This window comes from Grampus griseus (genome assembly GCF_964374135.1).
Source record: "Grampus griseus genome assembly, chromosome: X".
In the NCBI taxonomy this organism is placed as follows: Eukaryota; Metazoa; Chordata; class Mammalia; order Artiodactyla; family Delphinidae; genus Grampus; species Grampus griseus.
Genome location: NC_138999.1, coordinates 102,563,896 through 102,586,798, shown reverse-complemented (window position 1 = coordinate 102,586,798; position 22,903 = coordinate 102,563,896). Strand labels below are relative to the sequence as shown.

General features: G+C 47.1%; 2 protein-coding genes across 2 annotated transcripts; one reads left to right on the top strand and one right to left on the bottom strand.

The window, feature by feature from the left end:
- Positions 1 to 17,211: 17,211 nt before the first annotated feature.
- Positions 17,212 to 21,067, bottom strand: NDUFA1 (NADH:ubiquinone oxidoreductase subunit A1). Its single transcript, XM_082681583.1, has 3 exons — positions 20,863 to 21,067; positions 19,731 to 19,820; positions 17,212 to 17,364 (listed from the first exon to the last, which is right to left on the bottom strand). Exons 1-3 carry the CDS (start codon positions 20,962 to 20,964, stop codon positions 17,344 to 17,346), a joined length of 213 nt encoding a protein of 70 aa, XP_082537709.1. The 5' UTR covers positions 20,965 to 21,067; the 3' UTR covers positions 17,212 to 17,343.
- Positions 21,068 to 21,173: 106 nt separating this feature from the next.
- On the top strand, positions 21,174 to 22,356 carry RNF113A (ring finger protein 113A). The gene has a single exon (XM_082681581.1). It carries the CDS (start codon positions 21,275 to 21,277, stop codon positions 22,304 to 22,306), a length of 1,032 nt encoding a protein of 343 aa, XP_082537707.1. The 5' UTR covers positions 21,174 to 21,274; the 3' UTR covers positions 22,307 to 22,356.
- The last annotated feature ends 547 nt before the right edge of the window (positions 22,357 to 22,903 follow it).

The window sequence follows — 22,903 nt, the reverse complement described above, 5'->3', positions numbered from 1 at the left end:
TAGAGAAAAGATCCAAGGCCTGAGTTTTGGGACATTCCAACATGAAGAGGTTGGTGAGAGGAGGAGAGGCTAGTAGACCAGTAGAGAACGAATGGTCAGTGAGGCAGGAGGAAAACCAGGAGAGAATGTTGTTCTAGAAGCCAAATGGAATATTTCATGGAGGAGGGAGTGATCAGCTATGGCAAGTGCTGCAGATGGGCCAAGCGAGACGAGGACAGAAATATGACTGTTCTGTTTCACAAAGAAGGGGCCCATCAATGGCCTTGACAAGAGAAGTCTCTATTCTCGTCGAAGCCTCACCGAAGGGAACAGGGCAGAAAAGAAAGCGCTTACCGGAGGTTTGTTTGTGTTGATCTTGATGGTGAAGTAGACACTGGCACTGATTCGTGGTATGGGTCTCCGAGCAGTTGGGATGCTCCAGTGTACACAGTAGATGTAGTGGAAGCTGTGAATCACATCTTCCCTCTTTAAAAACTCTGTGTAGTGCACCCAGCGGCCGTGATACTTCCAGTGCTGTTTCATAGGAAAAAATAAAAAGCACACAAAGGAAGAAAAGCAGACTTGTGTTCAAGCTGTCTAGACGAAGGCAGCGCACAACAGTAGGGGTTACAGCCCTGCTTCTGGATCCATTTCTAACACTTTTGACTGGGATACAAACTACAGTCAACCCCCGCTTATCTCCACAGGTAGGGGAGAGAAAAGGTGGAGCTAAAATGTCAAATAAGTGAATAGTGCAGACATTGCTTGAGATTGGGCTTTGGAGCTCAGGGGCCCACGCTCAGTGTGTGTGTACATACACACCACACACACATACACGCTAACCTCCTTCCAGACCTTTTCTTGGAAGGCAACTTTGGTTAATTGGAAAATAATTAGAAAGTGCTTAGAACACGTGTTCTGCTCACTGTACTCCAGAAGACCTAAAGGTGTGACTAGAAAGTAAGGGGGCTGATTTCACAAGCTGTTTTGGAAAATCAGACTCAATTCATTGCAGCCCTAGGTGGTAGGTAAAATAAGGTCAGAAAAGGAATAGATCAGGCAGGGGATCATTCAGATCTCTCAGATCCCTTGGAGAAGCTTCCCCCTCCAAAGCACAGATCTTACTAACACCTATGGTCCGCACAAGGCATGATGTAGCCTTGAGTCTGAGCACCAGGCCTTGAATGCCAGAGGTGTTCAACAGGTTCAACAGAACACCGTTGCACTGGCTATTGGGGCACAGAAATCTTCCTAAAAAAGATCTTGAATTAAGATGCAGGTCCACAGAAGGAAGGAAGTAGGATTGTCTAACAATCCCACTGATGTAGAGAGAGAGTTTGGGAGGAGATGGTAAAAAGACTTTAGGCCTTCCTTTAAAAAAAAAAAATGTAGGCTGGCCTTCTGCCTCAGCTAACTTTATTTCAAACTTATACCCAATTGGCTGTTTCAGTTAGCCAGAGAGGAGCACCAGACCCTAGATTCCTTGAGATCAGTTCTGTGTCTTCTTACATAGATCATTTTCCCTTTCATTGAAGGAGTCTGACAGCCAACCCCATGAGGCCCGTTGGAGCATGTCTTTTTTTTCCCAACCTTTCTGTGTTACTTGATATACTTTTTCAGGCCTAATGTTTAATCTGTCACACAATCACAGACTTTGTAGCATTGGAGTGGTCCCTAAAGATCATCTAACAAGGCCCCTCACTTTGCAGATGAGGATCCTGGGGCCTAGAAATAGGAAGGGACAATCCCACACAACAGCTGGGACCCAGGCTCCCGAGCAGCCAGCTCGGAGGGCTCCCGAGCAGTGCTCTCTCCACCCCATCAGATGTCTCAGTTCTAGGATTTTCTAAAGCAGCCTTAGACACAGTAAATTCAGCTATCTCCATCAGGCCACTCTCTTCCCATTTTTATCTCTGTGCAGTGAGTGTGTGTTATCCCATGTTTTATCATTTTTACATAACATTGCTTCATATACTCACTTCCAGGAAGCAGTATCTCATTGTGCTACTCTACCATGGATGGCTTAGCCAATTACATATTACTGGACACTCAAAATCAACAGGCACCTGGAAGTATATGCACAAAACTGTTATCGATGATAAGTGACATTTGAGGGAGTAGATCTGGGAACTTTCATTTTCTACTTTGTGTCTTTTTGCTCAGAGTTTTTTTTTTAATAATGATGTCTTATTGTAAAAATATTTTAAGTATGGTGATAGGCATGGGGGATTTTCCAGTTTTTCTTATATTAAGAACTTATTTGTATATTCTTGTTGCAAGATTGCATTCCTGAAGAAAATTAACCAATTATTATGCCCACTGGCAATGTATAAGTGCATCAGTTCCTCCCCACAAACACACAAGCCTTGTGATACCAGATTTAATCATTCTTTTTTTTGGGGGGGGGCTGCACCGCATGGCATGCGGGATCTTAGTTCCCAAGGGATTGAACCCGTGCCCCATTTCACATTGCAATGCCTTAAAATCTTTTGAATTTGCATTTTTCATTGATAGTAAACTGCATTATTTCTGTCATCAAAAAGTACTTTTCCTGTTAAGGTGGAAGAAGTATATCAGACAGACCTATGATCAAAACTTCATTTTGCTGGTTAATCAGAAAGACTTTGGGGCTTCCCTGGTGGCGCAGTGGCTGAGAGTCCGCCTGCCGATGCAGGGGACACGGTTTCGTGCCCCGGTCCGGGAAGATCCCACATGCCGCGGAGCAGCTGGGCCCGTGAGCCATGGCCGCTGAGCCTGCGCATCCGGAGCCTGTGCTCCGCAACGGGAGAGGCCACAACAGTGAGAGGCCCGCATACCGCAAAAAAAAAAAAAAAAAGAAAGACTTTGAACAAATTGCCCAACCTCTCTGAGCCTCAAGATTCGTCATCTGTAAAATGGGTACACTGAGGTACCTATACACAGGTTTGTTGTGAGGATTAAATGAGATAATGCATGTGAAGTGCTTAGTGGTGCTTGGCACATAGCAGTGCTCACTCAGGAAATGGTAACTCCTAATTTGCTGTCCCCTGGTGTATGGTGGACTCTGGGAAATCTGCAATAGGCTTGAGAAAGTTCTCCATCAGAAATGCCTAGCACTTAGATGATAGACTTCACTTCTAGGGCTTGCTGCATTAGTGGGGCTGGGAACAGGGTGATTTTATGTCAGGAGTTATATAGAGCTTTTACCTTTTCCATCACCTTCTACTTTCTAATTTTCTGTGTCCTCACAACAGCCCTTGACTTAGCTTTTCATCTGTGAAGAATAATGGTATGGAGAGAATAAATCTGTTCATGTATTCAACACATATTTATAGAACATCCTCTATGTACCTGACCTTTCTAAGGCCTGGGGACAGAGCAATGAACAAAAGTCTCTGCCCTCATGGATCATGTGGTCTGGTGATGGAAAAAAGGCAATAGTGTAAATAAAATCTAATATCATAGGTAGAGGTAAGTGCTAATGGAAAAAAAAATAAGAGGAGAGATGGGTGCAATTTTAGATGAGGTGGCCAGGAAATGCCTCAGTGAGCAAAAGGCGTCCTAACAAAGACCTGAAGAGAGGGAAAGTGCGAACGATGAGAGTAGATCTCAGGCAAGAGGGTTCCAGCAGAGGGAACAGCAAGTGCAAAGGCCCTGAGGTGGGAGCATGCCTGGCAGTTGAACAGCAAGGAGGCAAGTATGGCTGGAGTGAGGAAGGTGAATGGGGAGAAGGTGGTGGGTGATGGAGTCTGAGCAGTCAGTTGGGAGGAAGTGGGGATGGAGACTCAGATTATGTCGGGCCCTATAGGCCACGGTCCGGACTGACCTTTGCCTTTTACTCAGAACCAGTAGGATCTGCAGGGGAACATTTTCCTGCTTGTTCTGTGTCCAATTTCAGTCTGATTCACAGACTTTGGGTGCAGCAGGCAGTCACTTTTGCCCCAACCCAAATGGGAGATGTGCTCCAGAGCAGGAAGGCCCAAGAGTAACTAGTACTTTGCACCGTTTCTCTTCACTGTGCTCTTGATACCCCTTGCAATGGCAATGGCGAGCCGTGCCGCAATCACGGATGGAGGGTGTGGAGCCAGGAACCCCTGACCTTTTTCCTCCTTCCCACCTGACCAAGCCTTCCTGGGCCTGGGAAAGTGCCCTTAGGGTGGAAGGCTTGGATGGGCTGATCAGAGGAACAGAGACAGCTGGAGACTTCTCCCAGGCTGGGGGAGTTTGCCTCCACCAATTTCAACTGGTTTCTCTTCTAAGGAAATACAGTGAGTGGGGATTTCAGGCCATTCTTCTTCATCCACCCCGCCCGTTATGCAAAGCCACCCAGGGCCTTCTCCCCAGAGCTGCTGGGATAAGCCACACAAATAGGTCAGAGCCAGGACCAGGAGGAAAAAGAAAAGAAATTCATGAGCATGTGCATCTGACTGTACAGTGAATACATTCCAAAGCTAAATCAAAAAGACTCGTGATCTGTGTGCATCCCCTCTGTTAATATGAGAACTCTAAAGCTGGGGCTGGAGAACCCCTGTTTTAGAGGGGCATCTCCCTCCTTAGGCCACTAGGCCCCCATTTAGAGCAGCAGCATGGGGAAATTGCTTAGCTGAGAATATCCGATTTTCCTAGGGAAGTGTACGGTGAGGAAGACACAAACACTGGAAAATACAATTGGCTTTTCACCTTCAAAGACTATCCCATCTTGACTTTGCAACCCAGATGAGGACAGTTTTTACTTATTCAGGTCGCCTGTGATATCATTGCTTAGGCTTCCTAGAAGGACTTCCACTTTGCATCAAACAGGAGCCTTTTTTTTTTTTTGCGGTACGTGGGCCTCTCACTGTTGTGGCCTCTCCCGTTGCAGAGCCCAGGCTCCGGACGCGCAGGCCCAGCGGCCATGGCTCACGTGCCCAACCACTCCGTAGCATGAGGGATCTTTCCGGACCGGGGCACGAACCCGTGTCCCCTGTATCGGCAGGCGGCCTCTCAACCACTGCGCCACCAGGGAAGCCCAAACAGGAGCCTTTTAATTGTTCTTCCCCTTTGTGCTGAGCTGGAGTGGTCAACGGACTTACCGAAACGAAATCCTCAATTTGTTTACGGCCCCTTTCTTCTGTGAATTCACCCTGTGTGATCCAGTCGATATTTTTGATGGGCTTTTTGGCTTCTGCAAACAAGGTATGAGTTTATTAGTTGCCTCCTAGTGTGCTGTTACATAATGAGACCATCCTTTATGCACCCCAACAGCATTACTACCTTCCACGAACTTGATAGCAGCAGCGATGACATTCTTGGCTACAGCTAGAGCTAGTTCAGTTACATTTTGAGTGTCTTCTGTATCCATCATCTGGCTTGTAGGGACCTTTATCCACATCTACTTCCTTCTGAAATTTGACATTTTTAGTCACATTCATTTTCTTTTGGCTTGGAAAAAAACTCAAAAAGTTACTTTTTGCGTGTGTGTGTGTGTGTGTGTGCACGCGCGCACGTGTGTACACTCTCGTCTAAGTACAGACTATCTCTTGAAGAATCATAAGACACAGGAAACGGTGTTGAGGTCCATATTCCTGAAAACCAAGGATTTGCCAATTCTCATAACCATGAAGACTTCAGCAAGACATAGCCGAATGATTCCTAACTTCCTTAGAGTTCTAACAATATTGATTTCCAGTTGAGTCTTTCTTAGAACTTCAACCCCTGCTTTAGGCCACTGAGGGCACGCTACTCTTTAAAAAAGTGTATCAAAATGATTAGAGGCAGTACAGTATAGGAGAGGTTCGTTTTTCAGGTTTTTTTCTCTTGGATTTTCCAGGTATACAATTATCCACCGGAAACTATCATTTTTTATCTCTTTTCCTATAATATATGTGTTAGCTTTGGGTAACACTTACAGAAAAATGGAAGTGAAAGTGGAGATGGTGAGCCTGCTTCTTTTGCGTCGGGCTTCAGTGTGTGTGCTTTCTGGTGTCACACCAGTAAGTATGATGCTGGCTCATGGCTTGAGATTTATTCAGAAAACATTTGTCTGCTCCTATTTTAGTAAGATGTTTATAAGTGATAACTAAAATTTTCCAAATGCTTTTAGCATTTGTTGAGACTGTGGAGATTAGAGTTATCAGGGCTGTGAAGGGTTCATCACAGAGCTAGAAGTCTTTGCACGTTTTCCATCTTTTTCCCTTGAGTCTTGGATTCCTTCTTTCCCTGCTATACTGAAGTCTCCTCACGGAGGAGTAGTCACTCACTTCTAGCGCCAGTTATAAATCCCTTGTAGGCAATCCCTGCATGGTGGGCCCTGCGTGAAAGTGGCTCGCTCACTCCCAGGGGAGCTATTTATTTTTGTAAAAATAGCAACTCCCAATTTGGGGTGTTTAATGGGCCTCGTTCCATTTAGCGCTTAGCACAGCGCTGTGAGATCATGGCTGGAGACCTTCCCTGTGCCCTTCCAGGCCCACTCTCCCCACCTCCCCCACTCTCTGCCCTGGAACGCTGACCTGCTGGGACTGCAGCAGTGGGCTCTCCCATGCCCTCTGGCTGAAGGGAGAAGAGTGTATTCACCGGGGTTCTCCGCCTCCAGGGTCACCTGTGGCTGGCTGAGTGGAGGAGGTGTCCATCTGTCCTGGGGCAGCTTGCTCACAACTTGTCAGTCTGGTGAGGGTAACCTTCCTCTCCCCTCAACCCCATGGCCCCACTGTTACCAGCCCCTCCTTTCCCTACCCTCTGCTCACACCTTTGTAAATATTCCCTTTACTTAACACTTCTCCACCTCTCCTATTTTCTATATGCCAACAATTTCCTGCTGGGGCCCTGAGTCATAAAGAGAGGGACTCCTGTTACCATGTGAGATGAGGAAGCCAAGCTCACACCAGACCATCCGGCTCCACAACCTGTGCTCTTAATCACCCCACTCTCCTCCCTCCAAGGTTCACAAAGAGTCCTGGGGCCCTGATCTCACATTTCCGTCTGCCGTCCAGAATGTGCGCACTCTCTTTCTGCGAGCCTCTTTCAAGAAGGGTCACCCTTTGTTCCCTTTCTGGACATCACGGGTCCCAAGGTGTGGTGAGTGCTGTACAAAGCAACCCCAGTTCCCCTGGCCGTCAGGCCAGAAATGGTGTGAACAGCCTTTAAACATTCTGGGAATAATACTGACTCGTGTTCATTTGGGTTTCATGTCAGCATTTTAAGCTCGTTTGCCTCTGCCTCAGTTCCCTGTTGCGGCAACTGGTGGACAGCGTCATCCTCTGGAGGAAAGTGGAATCTTCTCAGGCTGCCCATCCCAGAGTGAGGAGGACCTGAAGGGTGGCGGTAAGGGTGTCTGGAGGCCCTTAGCTCTAGAGAACTAGCTCTCCCCAGCCCAAGGCCCATGCCAATTTGGCCAAAGCAATTTGCCGTAAACTCTATAGTTAGACAATAGTTTTTTGGTAAATTGGTAAATTCGGTAGGCTTTGGTGAGTTAACCATACAGCAACGTGATCCTTCAGAAAATGGCCCATTTGGCTACTTGGCCATTCAGCGACTTGGCTTTCAGCAAACTGCTTCTTGACAAATTGACTGGAAACCAAATCTGTGCCCTTCGACACCTAGCAAATGAGGTAGGGGCCTTGTCTATGGAAGGACCCAGGGTGCCCTGTGCTCCAGTGGCAGAGGGAAAGGGGGGAGCAGGGCTCAGCAAAGTTCAGATGTTACCCTCACACATCTGTGGGCACCAGTCTAAAGCATCCCTCCAACCTGCCTCTCTTAGTTCTTTTTCTCCCCTTCCCTTCCTAATGAGAGGCCAGATGGGCAAAATGGGTGTGAAGGGCCAGGGCCAAATTTGTGGTCTGAGCAATGAATGGGGAGAACAATTGCAGGTCCTTTTTGTGGAACCCTCCCACCCTTAATAACCCTCGATACCTGAGTGACCAGATCCTTGTCTGGAACAGTAGTAGCCCGGGAAGCCTCAGAAAGTCTCTGGGCAGCTTTTCCCCAGGATTCCCAGCCAGAATGTTTACACGTGCTGCCAAGGCAACACCAATTTCAACCAATGGGAAGTAAAGCCCAAATGTCTGACTGCTTCTGTTAGTGAGAGAGGGGGATAGTCAGTCACAGCAACAATCTGACCTGCAAAGCAGGACCAAGCTGTCCTGTCCACACCCAGCTTCTCCCCAGCAGATGGGCTCGCAGGGCTGTGCCAGGAGGAATAGTAAACCTGCAGCTGGTATGTACTGGGGGTCCTTATTATGTGCCAGTCACCATGGGAAGGGCTTATTTACTCCTCACAATAGCCCCATTAGGTAGGTGTCAGTGCTTTCATTACAGTCGAACAGAGGCACAGAGAGTATTAAACAAGTTGCCCCAAACTCAAACCCAGAGCTGTCCAACTTCACTGAGCTTTTATGTATTTATCCCCAAATTCTGAGGTTAGAGTCTCCCTTGTGTGCTTGATTTTTTTTCAAAGATGTCTTTTATGAATCAAGGGTGAGCTTATATTGTAATGGTTATCAGCACAGACCCAGGGACAATTTACTTAACGTTTCTTAGTTTCTTTGTCTATAAAACGGGGATAACAGTGCCTATGGAATAGGGTTCTTTATGAGGATTAAATCAGATAATTCACGTAAAGACTGAGAACAGTGCTTGGTACATCATAGCCTCTCTCTATGATGGTTAGGTATTATTTCTAGTAGTATTAATAGTAGTAGTAGTAGTATAAATAGTGTTCTTTTAAATGGTGAAATCAAAAGTCACTGGCCCTGTGTTAGAACCCAGTTTTATTTTATTAATTCTCTTAATCCATGAAAGCCCTAAGTCTCAGAACCCCTGCCCTTAACCACTGTGCTTTATATATGGAGTGGTTGGTTTCTTACCATAAGACAGTTGGTCTCAATCCCAATAAAGAAAGGAAAGTGCTTTGCTAAGTGTCCTCTTTATCCAGGATGAAATGCTGAGCTCACTGCGTGGAAGACACACACAGATACAGGACCCCCACACAGAGACTGCTGAGATGGTTGTAGTGAGGTAGGGATGGACTGGGGATGGCCTGGGGTGGGAGGTACTGTGGCTTAGATGGAGGAACTCGGACTCTGATCACAGACAGGATTTCAAACCCCAGCTCTGCCATGCACTGGCTTTGTGACTTCAGGCGGGTTGTTTCACCTCTCTGAGCTTCACGTGTACAATAGGGATCTTGATAGGCATCACTTCACAAGGCTGATAAGAAGATGAAAGGAAGCGATTCATGCAGAGCGCTCAAAACAAGGACAGGCACACTCTAAGTGCTGTTGACTGGAGCAAAGAAAAGCACAACCTAAAAGTTTTAAGTTCTGTTTTATTCAGGGACCTTACTGAGGACTACAGCCCATGAGACAGCCTCTCAGAGAGCTCTGAGGAACCATTCCGAAGAGGTAAGGGAGGAGCCACGATATATAGGAGTTTTTGCTGAAAAAAAAAATGTTGTCAAACATCAAACGATTATTGCTAATCACAAAAAACATCTCAAGTTCATGACTTTAGTGCTTTTCTCTGTATGTGAAGATGCCAGAGTCTGGGCTCATTGAAATCATTCCTTAGATATGCACCTTAACTATCTATAGCCAGTATCCCGTTTTTCTCCTTTCTGAATTCCCCTCAGGGTGCACCATGTTGGGCTGGGGGTGCAGCTGCAGTGGCCCCTGGCCTGATGGCGGGCAACATTGTTTGTTTACTAGAATGGCAGGCGACTTTCTTTGTCCACAGTGCCCAATAACCATTAGGTACCACAGTCATGACGATGAAGAGACAAACCATAACGGGGAGAATCAAAAAGTACAGCAGGGGCTTCCCTGGTGGCGCAGTGGTTGAGAGTCCGCCTGCCAATGCAGGGGACACGGGTTCGTGCCCCGGTCTGGGAAGATCCCACGTGCCGCGGAGCGGCTGGGCCCGTGAGCCATGGCCGCTGGGCCTGCGCGTCCGGAGCCTGTGCTCCGCAACGGGAGAGGCCACAACAGTGAGAGGCCCGCGTACCGCAAAAAAAAAAAAAAAAAAAAAAAAAAGTACAGCAGTCAGAAAGAGCCGGTCACTTCCCCAAAGCTAGGAGAACGTGCCTAGGATAACAGGGGCGGGTGTGTCTTGAGCTCTCACTGTTTAGGCTTGATGCCCAGCAGCCAAAGCAGGAGGAGGACTCGTGTGGACACTGCCCTTGGTGAGCCCACAGGCTCCTGATCTACGAAAATGACTGATGATAAGGACTGGCGTCAGTTCTGTTTGCTGATCTGACTCCCACAAGGTCCATCAGACCAACTGCCATGAACCTTCTAGTGCCATAACAGGCCCTGGTCCACACCCTGTCCTCCTCCTGGGTTCCCTGGGGGAAAGAGGGGAAACTGGAAACACTAGGCCCTACGTAGATGCATTCCAAAAGAGCAGAGCTCCAGCCTCCTGCATGCCAAGCTTTTGTGGGCAGGGGCAGCAAGACCTCTCCTAAGAAGCCCTGGGGCCATTGGTGCGAGGCCCAGGGTGAGGACCTGGCCTGGAAGGGCGGGCAGTGGGATTCTTAATTGCCCGGAGGAGAGAGACTTGCAGGCCAGCGATGAGAAACTCCTAGAAGACAAAGTGTTTGCGTGGGGGAGCCAGGAGAGATTTCCCAGACGATTAGAAAGGCTCCTCTTTGAAGCAGGAGCTGCAAGTGGGTGGGCCAGAACTTGACCTCCTACCCGCAGCCAGGCCGCTCACTGAAGCGACAAATTCTGGCCTCCAGGCTGTCCAGGTTGAGAGGGCTTTTGAACTCTCAGGCAGCACTGAGGACAGGTTCTTCCAAAGCATGCCCTCCTCCGGTGCCTCCTTCCCGGCACAGCTGAGTGTGGAGAAGTGGCACAGAGCCCGGAGCGGCGCAGGTGGGGCCCGAGGACGGGAGCAGGAAATAAGCCTTGGCAGCCGCTCTCCAACACACACGGCGCCTGGTCCAGCCTGGCCCCTGCAAGAAGGTGGAGGCTGCATGCAAAGATGTGCCCCGCGGACCCAGACCCGCCACGAAGCCCTTCCAGACCCTCACGGCAGCCCGGTGAGTGCGCGGAGCATGCCCGGTCCGCTTCAGGGAGACCATCGACCCACGGGGTCAGACGGGGTCAGACGTGTGAGCCCGCCTCCCGGGCTTCCTTCCTTCTGCCAGGGGAGGGAGAGGGCAGGGGCCTCACTTGCCCCCCCGCATATGGGAAGTGGGGCGAATTTGTACCCAGGATGCGGTGCTCACTAGAGCGAGGAGTTGCTTCCGTCGCTGTCAGCTCCTTCCTGAATTGAGGGCAGTTGGGGGGTGCTGGCAGGGGCGATTGACGTCAGCGCACGAGGAAGGAGGCCACACCTTGGGCCTTGGATTCTATTCTTTCCCACCTGTAGCCCTTCAGTCATGTCAGTTCCCTCCCAGTTCCTGCTCTCGCCTCCTCTTGTACCCTCACGCTCACCCCGTCACCCCCTTCCCTTATTTATCTTGTTACTCTCCCACCCCGCCTTTCCTCCTCCCTGCCTATGTCCAGCAGGGCTGTCAGTTCTCAGCGATGAAGCTCGGGCTAAATGCTGACGTTCTCCTGTCAGGTGAGCCCAGTCAGCCAGCACATATCTTCTAAGTACTGCAAAGTGGACAGGTGGCAGGACAGGTGGCAGGCAAAGTGGACAGGTGAAGTGAAGCTGAGTGAGACAAGGTTCCCACCCTCAATGCACCTACAATGTAGTTGGGAAGATAAGGTGTGCTCACGTGAAAAGAGAACCAGTGAGTCAAATGTAGCAAGGTATCTTGGGTTGGGGCAGGTTCTAAGTGTGTGGCAGAGTGACCTCACTTCCAGTCTAAAAGGCCACCAGACTGTCCCGAGAAGGGAGAGGAGGTGGTAGGAGCCCAGGGCCTTTCCTAAACTGAGGCCCATTCTCCATCCATAAAGGCCACACAGCCTGAGTACTGTACTGTGCCAGTCAGTCCCAGGTTGGGTGGATCCCTGACAGTCATGATGTCATGAAGACCACTCAGAACGTTCCAGCTTGAGCATATGCAGGTCTGCCATAGGGCGAGTGCCTCACTGAACAGTGCCATGCTCAGAACACAAGTACTGTGGCAGAGCTGTTCCCGGATGGCTGGACTTTCGATGGTGATGCCTTGATGTTCTGTTCCACGGTCATAACCACACTGGGCTGCCCCCAACAGACACCGGATGAAAACTCCAGAGTTGCCCTAGAGACCTGACCCACCTTGCCCCAAAGACCAGGCTCTTAGAGATGAGAGACCGGAGTGGGCTTCTGGGGGCCTGTGCTGTTTTCTGGCCTCTAGAAACAAAGGGTATTAAACCTAGAAAGAAAAAAATCTGTCTGCTAAGTGAAAGAGACCCTCTCCAGCCGTGCAGTAGGTGGCACGCACGGGGACAGGCAGGTATACCAAAGAAACTCCTAAACACACGGGAAAGATTCTTGTTTTCTTGGGGGCAGCGATGCTCAGTGTTTCCATTGTCTTCCCTTTTTTCCTATTGCCTTTGGTATTACAGTCCTTTAGGGTCATAACTGAAATTGCATACTTGTTTGTCAATTTTATTACCTGACTACGCTCTAGCCCATATATCATAATTGGTTTCTCCATGTTTTCTGGAACTTAGGAAGACGCCTGCCAAGAAACAGAACAACAGATGAAACAAAATGTGTTCAAACTAGTAAAGCACCAGTTACATGGGTTTACACAAGTAAGATCTGCTAGGCCATTTTCTCAGTGATGCCCTGAAAAGAACACTTAGGTCTTTAGTCGTCAATCAAGATTTGCGGAAATCCCAAAAGCAGTGACTTGGCTCCGCACTGCTAAAGAGACTTTGCGGGTGGGAGAGGTATATTATGCCCAACAGCATCAGACACAGAGGGTACACAAACAGGCCAAAGAAACCTTTAACAATTAAAGATTATGCAAACATAGCATTGGATTTATTCCTTACAGAAATTTCCTCATCTTTTATCAACAGTGCCCCATATGTGAAGGTCATAAGAACATTCTGAACCCCTCAGGGTCTAGCTCAGGCTCTACTCCAGCTTCATGTGGGAAGCAAAGGAAGAGCACATCCCAAAAGAATATTCCCGAGTATGCAAACCTCAGAGATGAAATATTGGGTCAGGGGTGTGTGGATGAAGGCAGCATTACACAAGCACACGGGGACCCAAACCAAGAAGCTGAACGCCAGTGTCTTTAGATACGTAAAATCTGCATCGACATACTTGGGAAAGAAAAACCTCGATAACCGTTCTGTGTGTCTCGTGTCACAAAAGTGTAGTAGAATCATTTGAGTTCTCAGGTCACAAAAGTATCAGGGTGATATGAAATCCTGAAAACCAAGTGGTGTTTAACTCTCTACCCTCCTCCCATCCAAAGGCTCCCTGTTGAGGACGGCCAGCTTCAGTCCCATCCGGTCACCACCTTCTCCTAGAACAGAGCAGGCCGCGTCTGCCGAGAGGGGTAACCGGGCACTCGGTCCTCACGGTGGCAAGAAACTGCATTTTCCTCTCTGCTCTCAGAACACACCTTTAGAGCAATGCGTGTCCTTATAGAGGTTAGTGTGGTCTGTTGTCTTTGTTGCGGTGTTCTGCGAATCCCTAGGTGTGATCACTCATTCTAAGAGAGGACCCAAGACTGCTGCCGCCACCTACACTTGGTTCCGCAGAGGGCCTGACGGTCCTCCTACCACGTTCAGGTAAGTGCCTTTGGGCGACCTGGGAGTGGACTGGACAGCTGTTCCAGGGGTGCTTGCAGCGCCAGCAGTGATCCCCTCCACAGGCACAGGGCTGCCCAGTTACAAACTACTCCACATACATGATGTCCTGACTATCTCAGATACCCAGGGACGTGTGCCGAGCGCGTATTATTTTCCCTTGGAAGATAGGAGGAGACCTGAGCCTCAGAGCAGTGAAGTGACTTGCGTGAGGTCACACAGCTAAAGGCGGCGAGCCTCCTGATGTGCTGATTCCCCCAAAGTTCCGAGTCTCCACAGCCCTTCAGAAAAGAAACGGTTTGTTGTCTTCTCGACTTGAAGCACGTCACTCGCAGTGAGTTGGGATACATCCATGGGAAAACAAATGCCTCCAGGGATGAGATAAAGTTCAGGTTTACAAATGAGCCGAGAGAGAATCTGGGATCTGAACTCTAATGAACAGAGAACGAGGAACGAGAGGAAAAGGGGAATTACTCCCATAGACTCCTGACCTGAATAAGTAGGAATTTAAAAAAAAAAAAAAAACAGCAACATTTCGGGACTTCCCTGGCGGTCCAGTGGTTAAGACTCCGAGCTTCCACTGCACGGGGCACGGGTTTGATCCCTGGTCGGGGAACTAAGATCCCGCAAGCCGTGCGGAAAAAAAAATAACACTTCCTGGCGTGTTGCTTGATGGAGACCCTGCTGCTTTCAGAATTTCTCGATCTCAGCAGTGTTGACGTCGTGGGCTCCCTAAAACTGTCCTGGGAGGGGCTGGCCCCTGCACTGTAGGCTCTACCCACTAGATGTCAGTAGCACCTCACCCGACTCCCCACGTGACGGTGAAAACGTCTCCAAACTTGGCAAAAGTGAAGCACGTCTTTAAGTCCGTGCTCTGCAGAGCAGCCCGGCAGATGGATGCACGTCCCCACCTCACTCTCCTGCTTGCCACCCCCAGAGGCTTCCAGCTGCCCTGGACAAAGTCTGACACCCAAGGGAGACGGGCCAGGCCCTTGGTGTTCTGGGCCCTGCCAGCCTCTCTGCTCCCTCTTCCCTCTCCTTCCTGCCTCACTCTTTGCTCTAGTTCTGCACAATACTTGCGGCTCTTTCCCACACAGCCACGCTAGTTTGTGTCCTCACACTCGCGCTGCTTTCTCGCCTCAGTTGCTTATCTCGTAAATGCTCCCCAACCTTCAAGACTTCGCTTGGTGTGGGCATCACCTGGAACTTACCTGAAGCCCTCTCCCTTCCCTCCATCTGAAGGTTGGGTCAGATCCCAGCTGTGTGCTCCCACAGCACCTTCTGCAGACCCCTGTCATAGCACTCACCACCCCATCCTATAACTGCCTTGCAGTCCTCCGGACTGAGCTCCAGAAGGGCGAGGCTGTCTTATTCAAATCTGGGGCACAGTACCTGGCATGTGGCATTCACTCAGCAGTGTTTATTGAAGTGAGCCACAAAGAACAGTTAAAAGTACACTAGGTTGGGAGTCTAGACACCAAGATTCTAGTCCCTGGTCTGCTACTAGCTAGCCAGGTGATGGCTTCCCATGGCTGAACCTTTGTTTCCTCATCTGAGGAATCAGAATTTGGACTAGATGTCTAAGGGTCCTTATAAGTTGGAATTGCTGATTCTAGAGTGTTGTCTTTTTTTTCATAAATATTTCATTTAAAAGTGTTTCCCAAAGGGCAGGGCCATCCTCTTCCAACCCCCTTCTGAATGTGTATGGCTTCCTCTAAACTTTTTCAAATTCTTTCCTACTATTTCATTTCACCCTAGAAATAATGAGGGCAGCCTGACAGATATAATTTCAAACAAGAACCATTCTTCCAAACAAGTGACATAAAGGTAAACTGTGTATCAAATGTTACCATCACAGAAGACAGAAGAACACGTGTTTGTATTTCTACATGCATAGAGACCCTTTGGGGTACTGTGACAGTGGGGCAGGTGCTGGGCAGGGGACTGGAACAAGTCTTTTCACTGAATACCTTATATTGTTGGATTTTTGAGCTATGTGAATACAGTATCTGTTTTAAAAGTTAAAGAATAAAGCCATATGTATAAAATTAGCTACAAGGATATATTGTACAGGACAGGGAATATAGCCAATATCTTATAATAACTATAAATGGAGAGTAACCTTTAAGAATTGTGACTTTGTTGTGTACCTGAAACTTATATAATACTGTACATCAACTATACTTTAATAAACATAAATAAAAAATAAAACCAAATGAATGGCATCGTTTACCAAGCATCCTTTCAACTGGCCTTAAAAGCAGGTGACCAATGGACCCTAGGTCAGCAGCCAGACCACATCTGTCATAGCTGCTGTAAGAAAACCCTTCTGGCTAACTGCACTTTCAAAAAATCAAGAGAAATGCAGGCTACAACGCACCACTATAGTCTTCTAGCTTCAAAGTGTGCATTTTAATCTGGTTTACTCCCTGGCAGTGGAGTATAAAAATAAGGCTAAATTTCATAGCAAGTGCCACAAAAAAGGGAGTGAAAAATTCGGACGCTAATGCTAAACCTGACCAACTGATTTTCTGTCACTTTGTAGCCCCTCGCTATACAGCCCTGACATTCATCTAAGGATGAATCCTCTAGTGGATGAGCCCTGCCTAGAGGTACAGTGGACAGAGAACAGACCTAAAAATCAATAGATTTAGTGACAACTTTAGTAATGTTGTCAGTAAGTCTCCTGTATTCCTATCTGTACTACCTGCCCTCTCTCTTCCTTTCCAGAGATAGTTCTCATAACAGTCAGCAAAATGAGCCCTGTGTAGCACTAAATAAAGACTAGAGGTTGTATTAAATTTGTAACCATGACCACAGCTTTCCTTAAACAGTTTCATCATCACAGGGTGGCACAATATACAGTATTCCTCTAAGTGGGACTGCCACCGCCTTCCTCTGTAAGCCCTGTCCTGTAAGATGAGGTCAATGGAAACTATACAGTGCAGGTGTGTTTAAGGTCACCAGCAGATCAAATGTTAAACTAAATAAAAGATGGGGATGACAAATAACTTAGTTTTCTCACCCAGACGTCCTGTGGTCACCTGGGGTGTTGATCTGTACACATGGAGTATCACCATCTTCACAGTAGTTACACCCTTTCAGATCTTCATATTATCTGAACATGCAATTCTTTATTTCAAATGGTCGGTACACTCATTTTAATAAACATAATCACTGTTGTTTCTGCTCTACACAGCAATCTAAAATAAAAATCAACACTTAAGTGAATACTATGTGCTGGATACAGAGTGCATGAAAGTTGAAGGTGCGGTCTGGAATTTTAAGCACATAGGATTCACCCAGAAAAGGAACTAGAAAAAAAACAAAGTACTACTTTTTCTGTATTCTCCTAGCAATCTCTGAAGAAACAATGGTTTTCAGTAATATTACAATAGCAGGAACTACCATTTGTGACACATTAGGCACCAGGCACAGTGATCGGCACTTGGTGTACATTATGTCTCTAATTTTACAAGCCTCAGTTGCCTTTAGTTTTTTTAAAGTGATAAGGCTACATTGGGTAGACTGCTTGATCTTGTGTAGTACCATTCTAAAAAGTAAAGAAAACCTCTGATTTTACTTTTTTGTTTTATTTTTATTACACACTACAAAATACACTGCATGCTACACAATACACTGCATAACCGTCTAGCAGGGGTAGATAAGCGTAACTGAGTTATTTTTCATCAATCAGGAAAATGCTTCCTTAATCAATGTTCTCCAAACCCTGAAAAACAGTTTAAAAAGGATGATGTGAGAATTCTGTTCCTGTCAAAGATGTACATGTACTATAACCTACAATGATTCCTATAACCTATAATGGCTCCTAATTTTCATTTTCTGACAGTAGCAAACATACCACTTTATATGAAAAGACAACCCCCCCTTCCACTTGCAATCAAGACTAAAGTAAAGCAACTATTTACCACCTGGATCCTTCTACAAAGCACCCTCAGCGTCAGAGGACAGTAAGGTAAATCCATTTTATAAAATAACAGCCAACATCAGGAAAGATATTATTAGCCCCATTCTACTTTTTTACAGGTGAAAAAAATGGAGGCTCAGAGAGATTTAAAGTCCCTCGTTTAAGTCAGTAAGGAAGCAGTAGAGCCAGAATTCAAGTTCAGGGACCCCCAACTCCAGAACTCTTGCCCTGTAAGCATGACACTATTCAGAAGACCACTCTATCTTACTCAGTTCACAACCAAATACTTCAGAAACAACAAAGTAAAAGAGTAATCAGTGATGACATTTCTTCCAGGTGTTAAAATAACACATTCCACGTATTCCGTTTCAATTGAAGGAAGAATCACCTTGAGAGAAATTAAAATTGCATAGTCCTAGGAGCCACCTTGTAAAAATCCTAATTCATTTGGTCCAGTCAGGGTCCTAGGAATCTGTATTTTATCTCACATGCCAGGTGATCCTGATGGCATACTTTTTTTTTCTTTTTTTTTGGCTGTGCGGCTTGCAGGATCTGAGTTCCCTAACCAGGGATCGAACCCGTGCCCCGTGTCCCTGCCCCTTGCAGTGGAAGCTCAGAGTCCTAACCACTGGACAGCCAAGGAATTCCTCCCCCACTCCCCCTTTTTTTGGTTATTCTTGAACCATACTTTGAGAAATACCACTCTAGATGAGTAGATATCTATCATCATGTTCATCAGATTAGATTCTCAAATAGCACTATACTGAGAGGCAGATCACATAGGTTGAGTCCTTATACTATAATTTAATCACTCTGACCTTCTGTTTTCTAATCTATAAAATGGAATTAATATTTACCTAGATTTGCTGTGAAGGGTGAATCAGCAAGGAGAAAGTATAAAATAGTAAAATTTTTACAAGAATAATGAGGATGAACTCCTACAATATATAAGAACATACTATTAAGTTGAACCATATGAAAATGCTATTGCTTGGCCATTTTTTGTTTGTTTGTTTGTTTGTTTGCGGTACGCGGGCCTCTCACCGCTGTGGCCCCTCCCATTGCAGAGCACAGGCTCCGGACGCGCAGGCCCAGCAGCCACGGCCCACGGGTCCAGCCGCTGCGCGGCACGTGGGATCCTCCTGGACTGGGGCACGAACCCGCGACCCCTGCATCGGCAGGCGGACTCCCAACCACTGCACCACCAGGGAAGCCCTGCTTGGCCATTTTTGACCCACAAAAACAGCAGTTTCATATGATTCAATCAAATAAAAAATTATAGTAATTCTTTAATGTACTGGTGCAGGAACTGGCAAACCAATGGAGTATAGAAGAGTGCATTCATGAAACAGACCCATGTGTATATGGAAATTTAGTTTACTAGAGTGGTATTTCAAATAAAAAATGGACTTTTCCATATGTAGATAACTGTGACAACTGGCTGTTTCTTGGAGAAAACTAAAGTTAAATCCTTGCTTCACATTATACCCCAAAATGACCTGTAGACAGGTCAGAGCACTAAATGTAAAAAAGACTTTAATGGTATTTGGAGAAACTGTAGAAATATATTTTTAGAATCTTGGGTACAAAAGTCATTTGTAAACAAGATATAAAACCCAAAATCCAGAACGATAAAAATATGATAAACTGAACATCAAGATTAAAAACTATCTGATCAGCTCGGTGTTTTGTGACCACCTAGAGGGGTGGGATAGGGAGGGTGGGAGGGAAGGAGATGCAAGAGGGAAGAGACATGGGAACATATGTATAACTGATTCACTTTGTTATAAAGCAGAAACTAACACACCATTGTAAAGCAATTATACTCCAATAAAGACGTTAAAAAAAAAACTATCTGATGAAAGCCACCATAAAGTAAAAAAGACAGCAGACTGAGAAAAATATTTGCCACATATAAAAGAGACAAAAGATTAATATCTGTAATATATATATAAGAAGCCTTATAAATCAAAAAGAAAAAGACAACAGAACAAGAAAGGATATAGGCAGATGATCCACATAATAAGAAATGCAAAGGATCATTAAATATGTAAAAGACAGTGCTATTTTAGTTTGCATTTTCCCAGTCTGCTGTAAGACCTTTGGCAAAACATCAACCAGAATGCACCTCAACCCTGACAGATGGGCTAGCGTCAGAGCCATCTTACCTTTGATACATAGTAACGATTAACTCCAGAGATGCGCCTATCTCTTTCCATCAAATTCCACTGATATGAATAATGGGCAACCCTTTTTTCCTACAATTAAAAGAAATTGTTATTGTAGTTTACAAAGATGAGTGACCCAATAGAGGGATATTTATAAGTGACATTCCAGAAAAATGGAATCACTGATATAAAAACCAAATTAACAATATAAGACCAGAATCCTAAATAAAATCGGACCACTAAACTTTAGAGCTAAGATGGTAACCATGAGTTCTTACACTTTCTATTTTAACCAGCATCATTTTTTTTCTTTCCTCCTTTCTTTTTTTTTTTTAAAGTCATGACTACTTGTTCCCTTTGGGGACCCTAGTGAGAAGAAACGACAGTGGTAGATCACAAGTGAAAGACAATCACAAAACCAGAAAGTAAGTACATTTATACTCTGAGATAATGTGAAGGACTAATTAGAGAGGAAAATCACAAATCCTAATGTGAAAAACAGGAGCATGACCTAAGTTCCTAAAGGCTTGCAAGAGAAAGTGGGAGGATAAAAAAATGTCAAGGTAAAAAAAACCTAATTAAGGGGAATTTCCTGGAGGTCCAGTGGTTCGGACTGGGCACTTTCACTGCCCGAGCGGGGTTCAACCCCTGGTCGGGGAACTGAGATCCCGAAAGCCGCGCGGCGCAGCCAAAAACAAAACAAAGGCTAGAAAAAAGTGAAAAACATGAAGATACCAAGATATGGATGCGAGAAATTAAAACCAAAATCCAGCAAGAAAGGAGACCAGAGGTCAGAGGGAGTGGGGCCAAGACTAATCGACGCCTCTCTCCTCTGCCTAGCAGTTTGGACCTACCTCTTTCAATCTCCTATCTTTCCAGCCCCCAAAACTCTACTCCGCCCTCCTGCCCACGCTTCCCCTAGCAGCCAGCTGTTTCTTGCTAAAGTAGAATACGGGTCCCGTCGGCTTCGTTCCACAAGCCTCTGCTTTTAGGCAATAAAAAGAAAAAGGGCCGATCTCGGTATTCCCCATCTCGGAGAGAGGCTCCGGGTTCTAATGGGTTCCCGACCCCACCGCCCATTTCGTAACGCCAGCCGGTGGAGTCAGCCGCCGGGCCGGAGAAGCCGCCTTACCTTGCCCCCGTTAGTGAACCTGTGGATGCGTGCAGTGGCCATTCCCGGGATGAATAAGCACACGGCCATGACGGCGATCCCGGGGAGAATCTCGAACCACATCGCGACACCGTTACCAAGGCCAAACACTTCCTTCCACGCTCCTTAAAGGTGACCCGGCTTCAATCCCTTTCCCGTAACTTCCGTGGCAGCGAACGAGCGGGGCGGAGTCATGTACGCGGAGGAAGCTACGGAGCGCGGCAGGGCCCAAGCGTGGCGCGCGCCTGCGCTCTCGCACACTCTTGCTCCCACAGTCATCGTTCCGCAGCGGATTTTGCACCGACTCGCGGTCAAGTGCAAGACGTGCAGTGACGTGAAGCAGCTCCGCGCCACCCAGCAGGCCACAGCCGTTTCGGAGCTCGAAACTCTTAAAATGGCAGAGCAACTTTCTCCAGGAAAGACGACAGACCAGGTGTGCACCTTTTTTTTCAAAAAGCCTGTGCGAAAAGGGGCTGCAGGCCGCAGAAAGCGCCCGGTCTGCAAACGAGAGTCCGGAGACAGCAGCAGCAGTGACGAAGGCAACACTGTGATCCGCCCGGAAAAGAAGCGGGCGACCCACAATCCGATGATACAGAAAACCCGTGGCAGTGGTAAACAGAATGCGGCTTACGGCGACCTGAGTAGCGGAGAGGGGGAGGGGGAGAACGAGCCCGAGAGCCTCGGCGTGGTGTATAAGTCCACTCGCTCGGCGAAACCCGTGGGGCCAGAAGATATGGGGGCGACTGCTGTCTACGAACTAGACACAGAGAAGGAACGTGACGCGCAAGCCATCTTTGAGCGCAGCCAGAAGATCCAGGAGGAGCTGAAGGGCAAGGAAGATGACAAGATCTATCGGGGAATCAATAATTATCAGAAATACATGAAGCCTAAGGATACGTCTATGGGCAATGCTTCCTCCGGGATGGTGAGGAAGGGCCCCATCCGAGCTCCCGAGCATCTGCGTGCCACCGTGCGCTGGGATTACCAGCCCGACATTTGTAAGGACTACAAGGAGACTGGCTTTTGCGGCTTCGGAGACAGCTGCAAATTCCTTCATGACCGTTCAGATTACAAGCATGGGTGGCAGATCGAACGTGAGCTTGATGAGGGTCGCTATGGTGTCTATGAGGATGAAAACTATGAAGTGGGAAGTGATGAGGAGGAAATACCATTCAAGTGTTTCATCTGTCGCCAGACCTTCCAAAACCCAGTTGTCACCAAGTGCAGGCATTATTTCTGCGAGAGCTGTGCCCTGCAGCATTTCCGCACCACCCCGCGCTGCTATGTCTGTGACCAGCAGACCAATGGCGTCTTCAATCCAGCGAAAGAATTGATTGCTAAACTGGAGAAGCACAGAGCTCCAGAAGAGGATGGTGCTTCCGATTTCCCAGAAGACCCCGATGAGGGTCCAATTCCCATTACTTAATTTTCCCATTATTCTCAAATCTCAAAATAAATGTTTTTTTGTTTTGGAAATCTTAATTTGTGTCCTTCCTTTCTAGGGAAAGTGAGAGTAAAAGGCGGGTGGTGAAGTAGGGTGCTGGATGGATGGCTTGTAAAAGCACCAAGGTAGGTATAATCTGGATTTTTACCTGGTATAAATGCTGCCTGTGTGTAACAGATACTTTTCAAAACCCTTTAGCATAAATTTGGGGGATGGGAGAAGTTCGAGAAAAGAGCTAGAATTTGCTTGAAGTGACCAAAGCTGTGATGAAAGCAAGAACTGGACCTATTTATTATATCACATTTTTGCATCACTTAATAATTTACAAAAGTACTTTCATACATTATCCGTCTTGGGAGCGCGTACTACTTCAAAATACACCCCAGCCGGGCTTCCCTGGTGGCGCAGTGGTTGAGAGTCCGCCTGCCGATGCAGGGGACGCGGGTTTGTGCCCCGGTCGGGGAAGATCCCACATGCCGCGGAGCGGCTAGGCCCGTGAGCGATGGCCGCTGAGCCTGCGCGTCCGGAGCCTGTGCTCCGCAACGGGAGAGGCCACAGCAGTGAGAGGCCCACGTACCG

Coding starts and splice junctions, on each gene's coding strand:
- RNF113A (XM_082681581.1), top strand. CDS start 21,275: ATGGCAGAGCAACTTTCTCCAGGAAAGACGACAGACCAGGTGTGCACC.
- NDUFA1 (XM_082681583.1), bottom strand. CDS start 20,964: ATGTGGTTCGAGATTCTCCCCGGGATCGCCGTCATGGCCGTGTGCTTA. Junction 19,821..20,862: donor GGTTCACTAACGGGGGCAAG/GTAAGGCGGCTT, acceptor TTTTAATTGTAG/GAAAAAAGGGTTGCCCATTA. Junction 17,365..19,730: donor ATCGTTACTATGTATCAAAG/GTAAGATGGCTC, acceptor ACTGTTTTTCAG/GGTTTGGAGAACATTGATTA.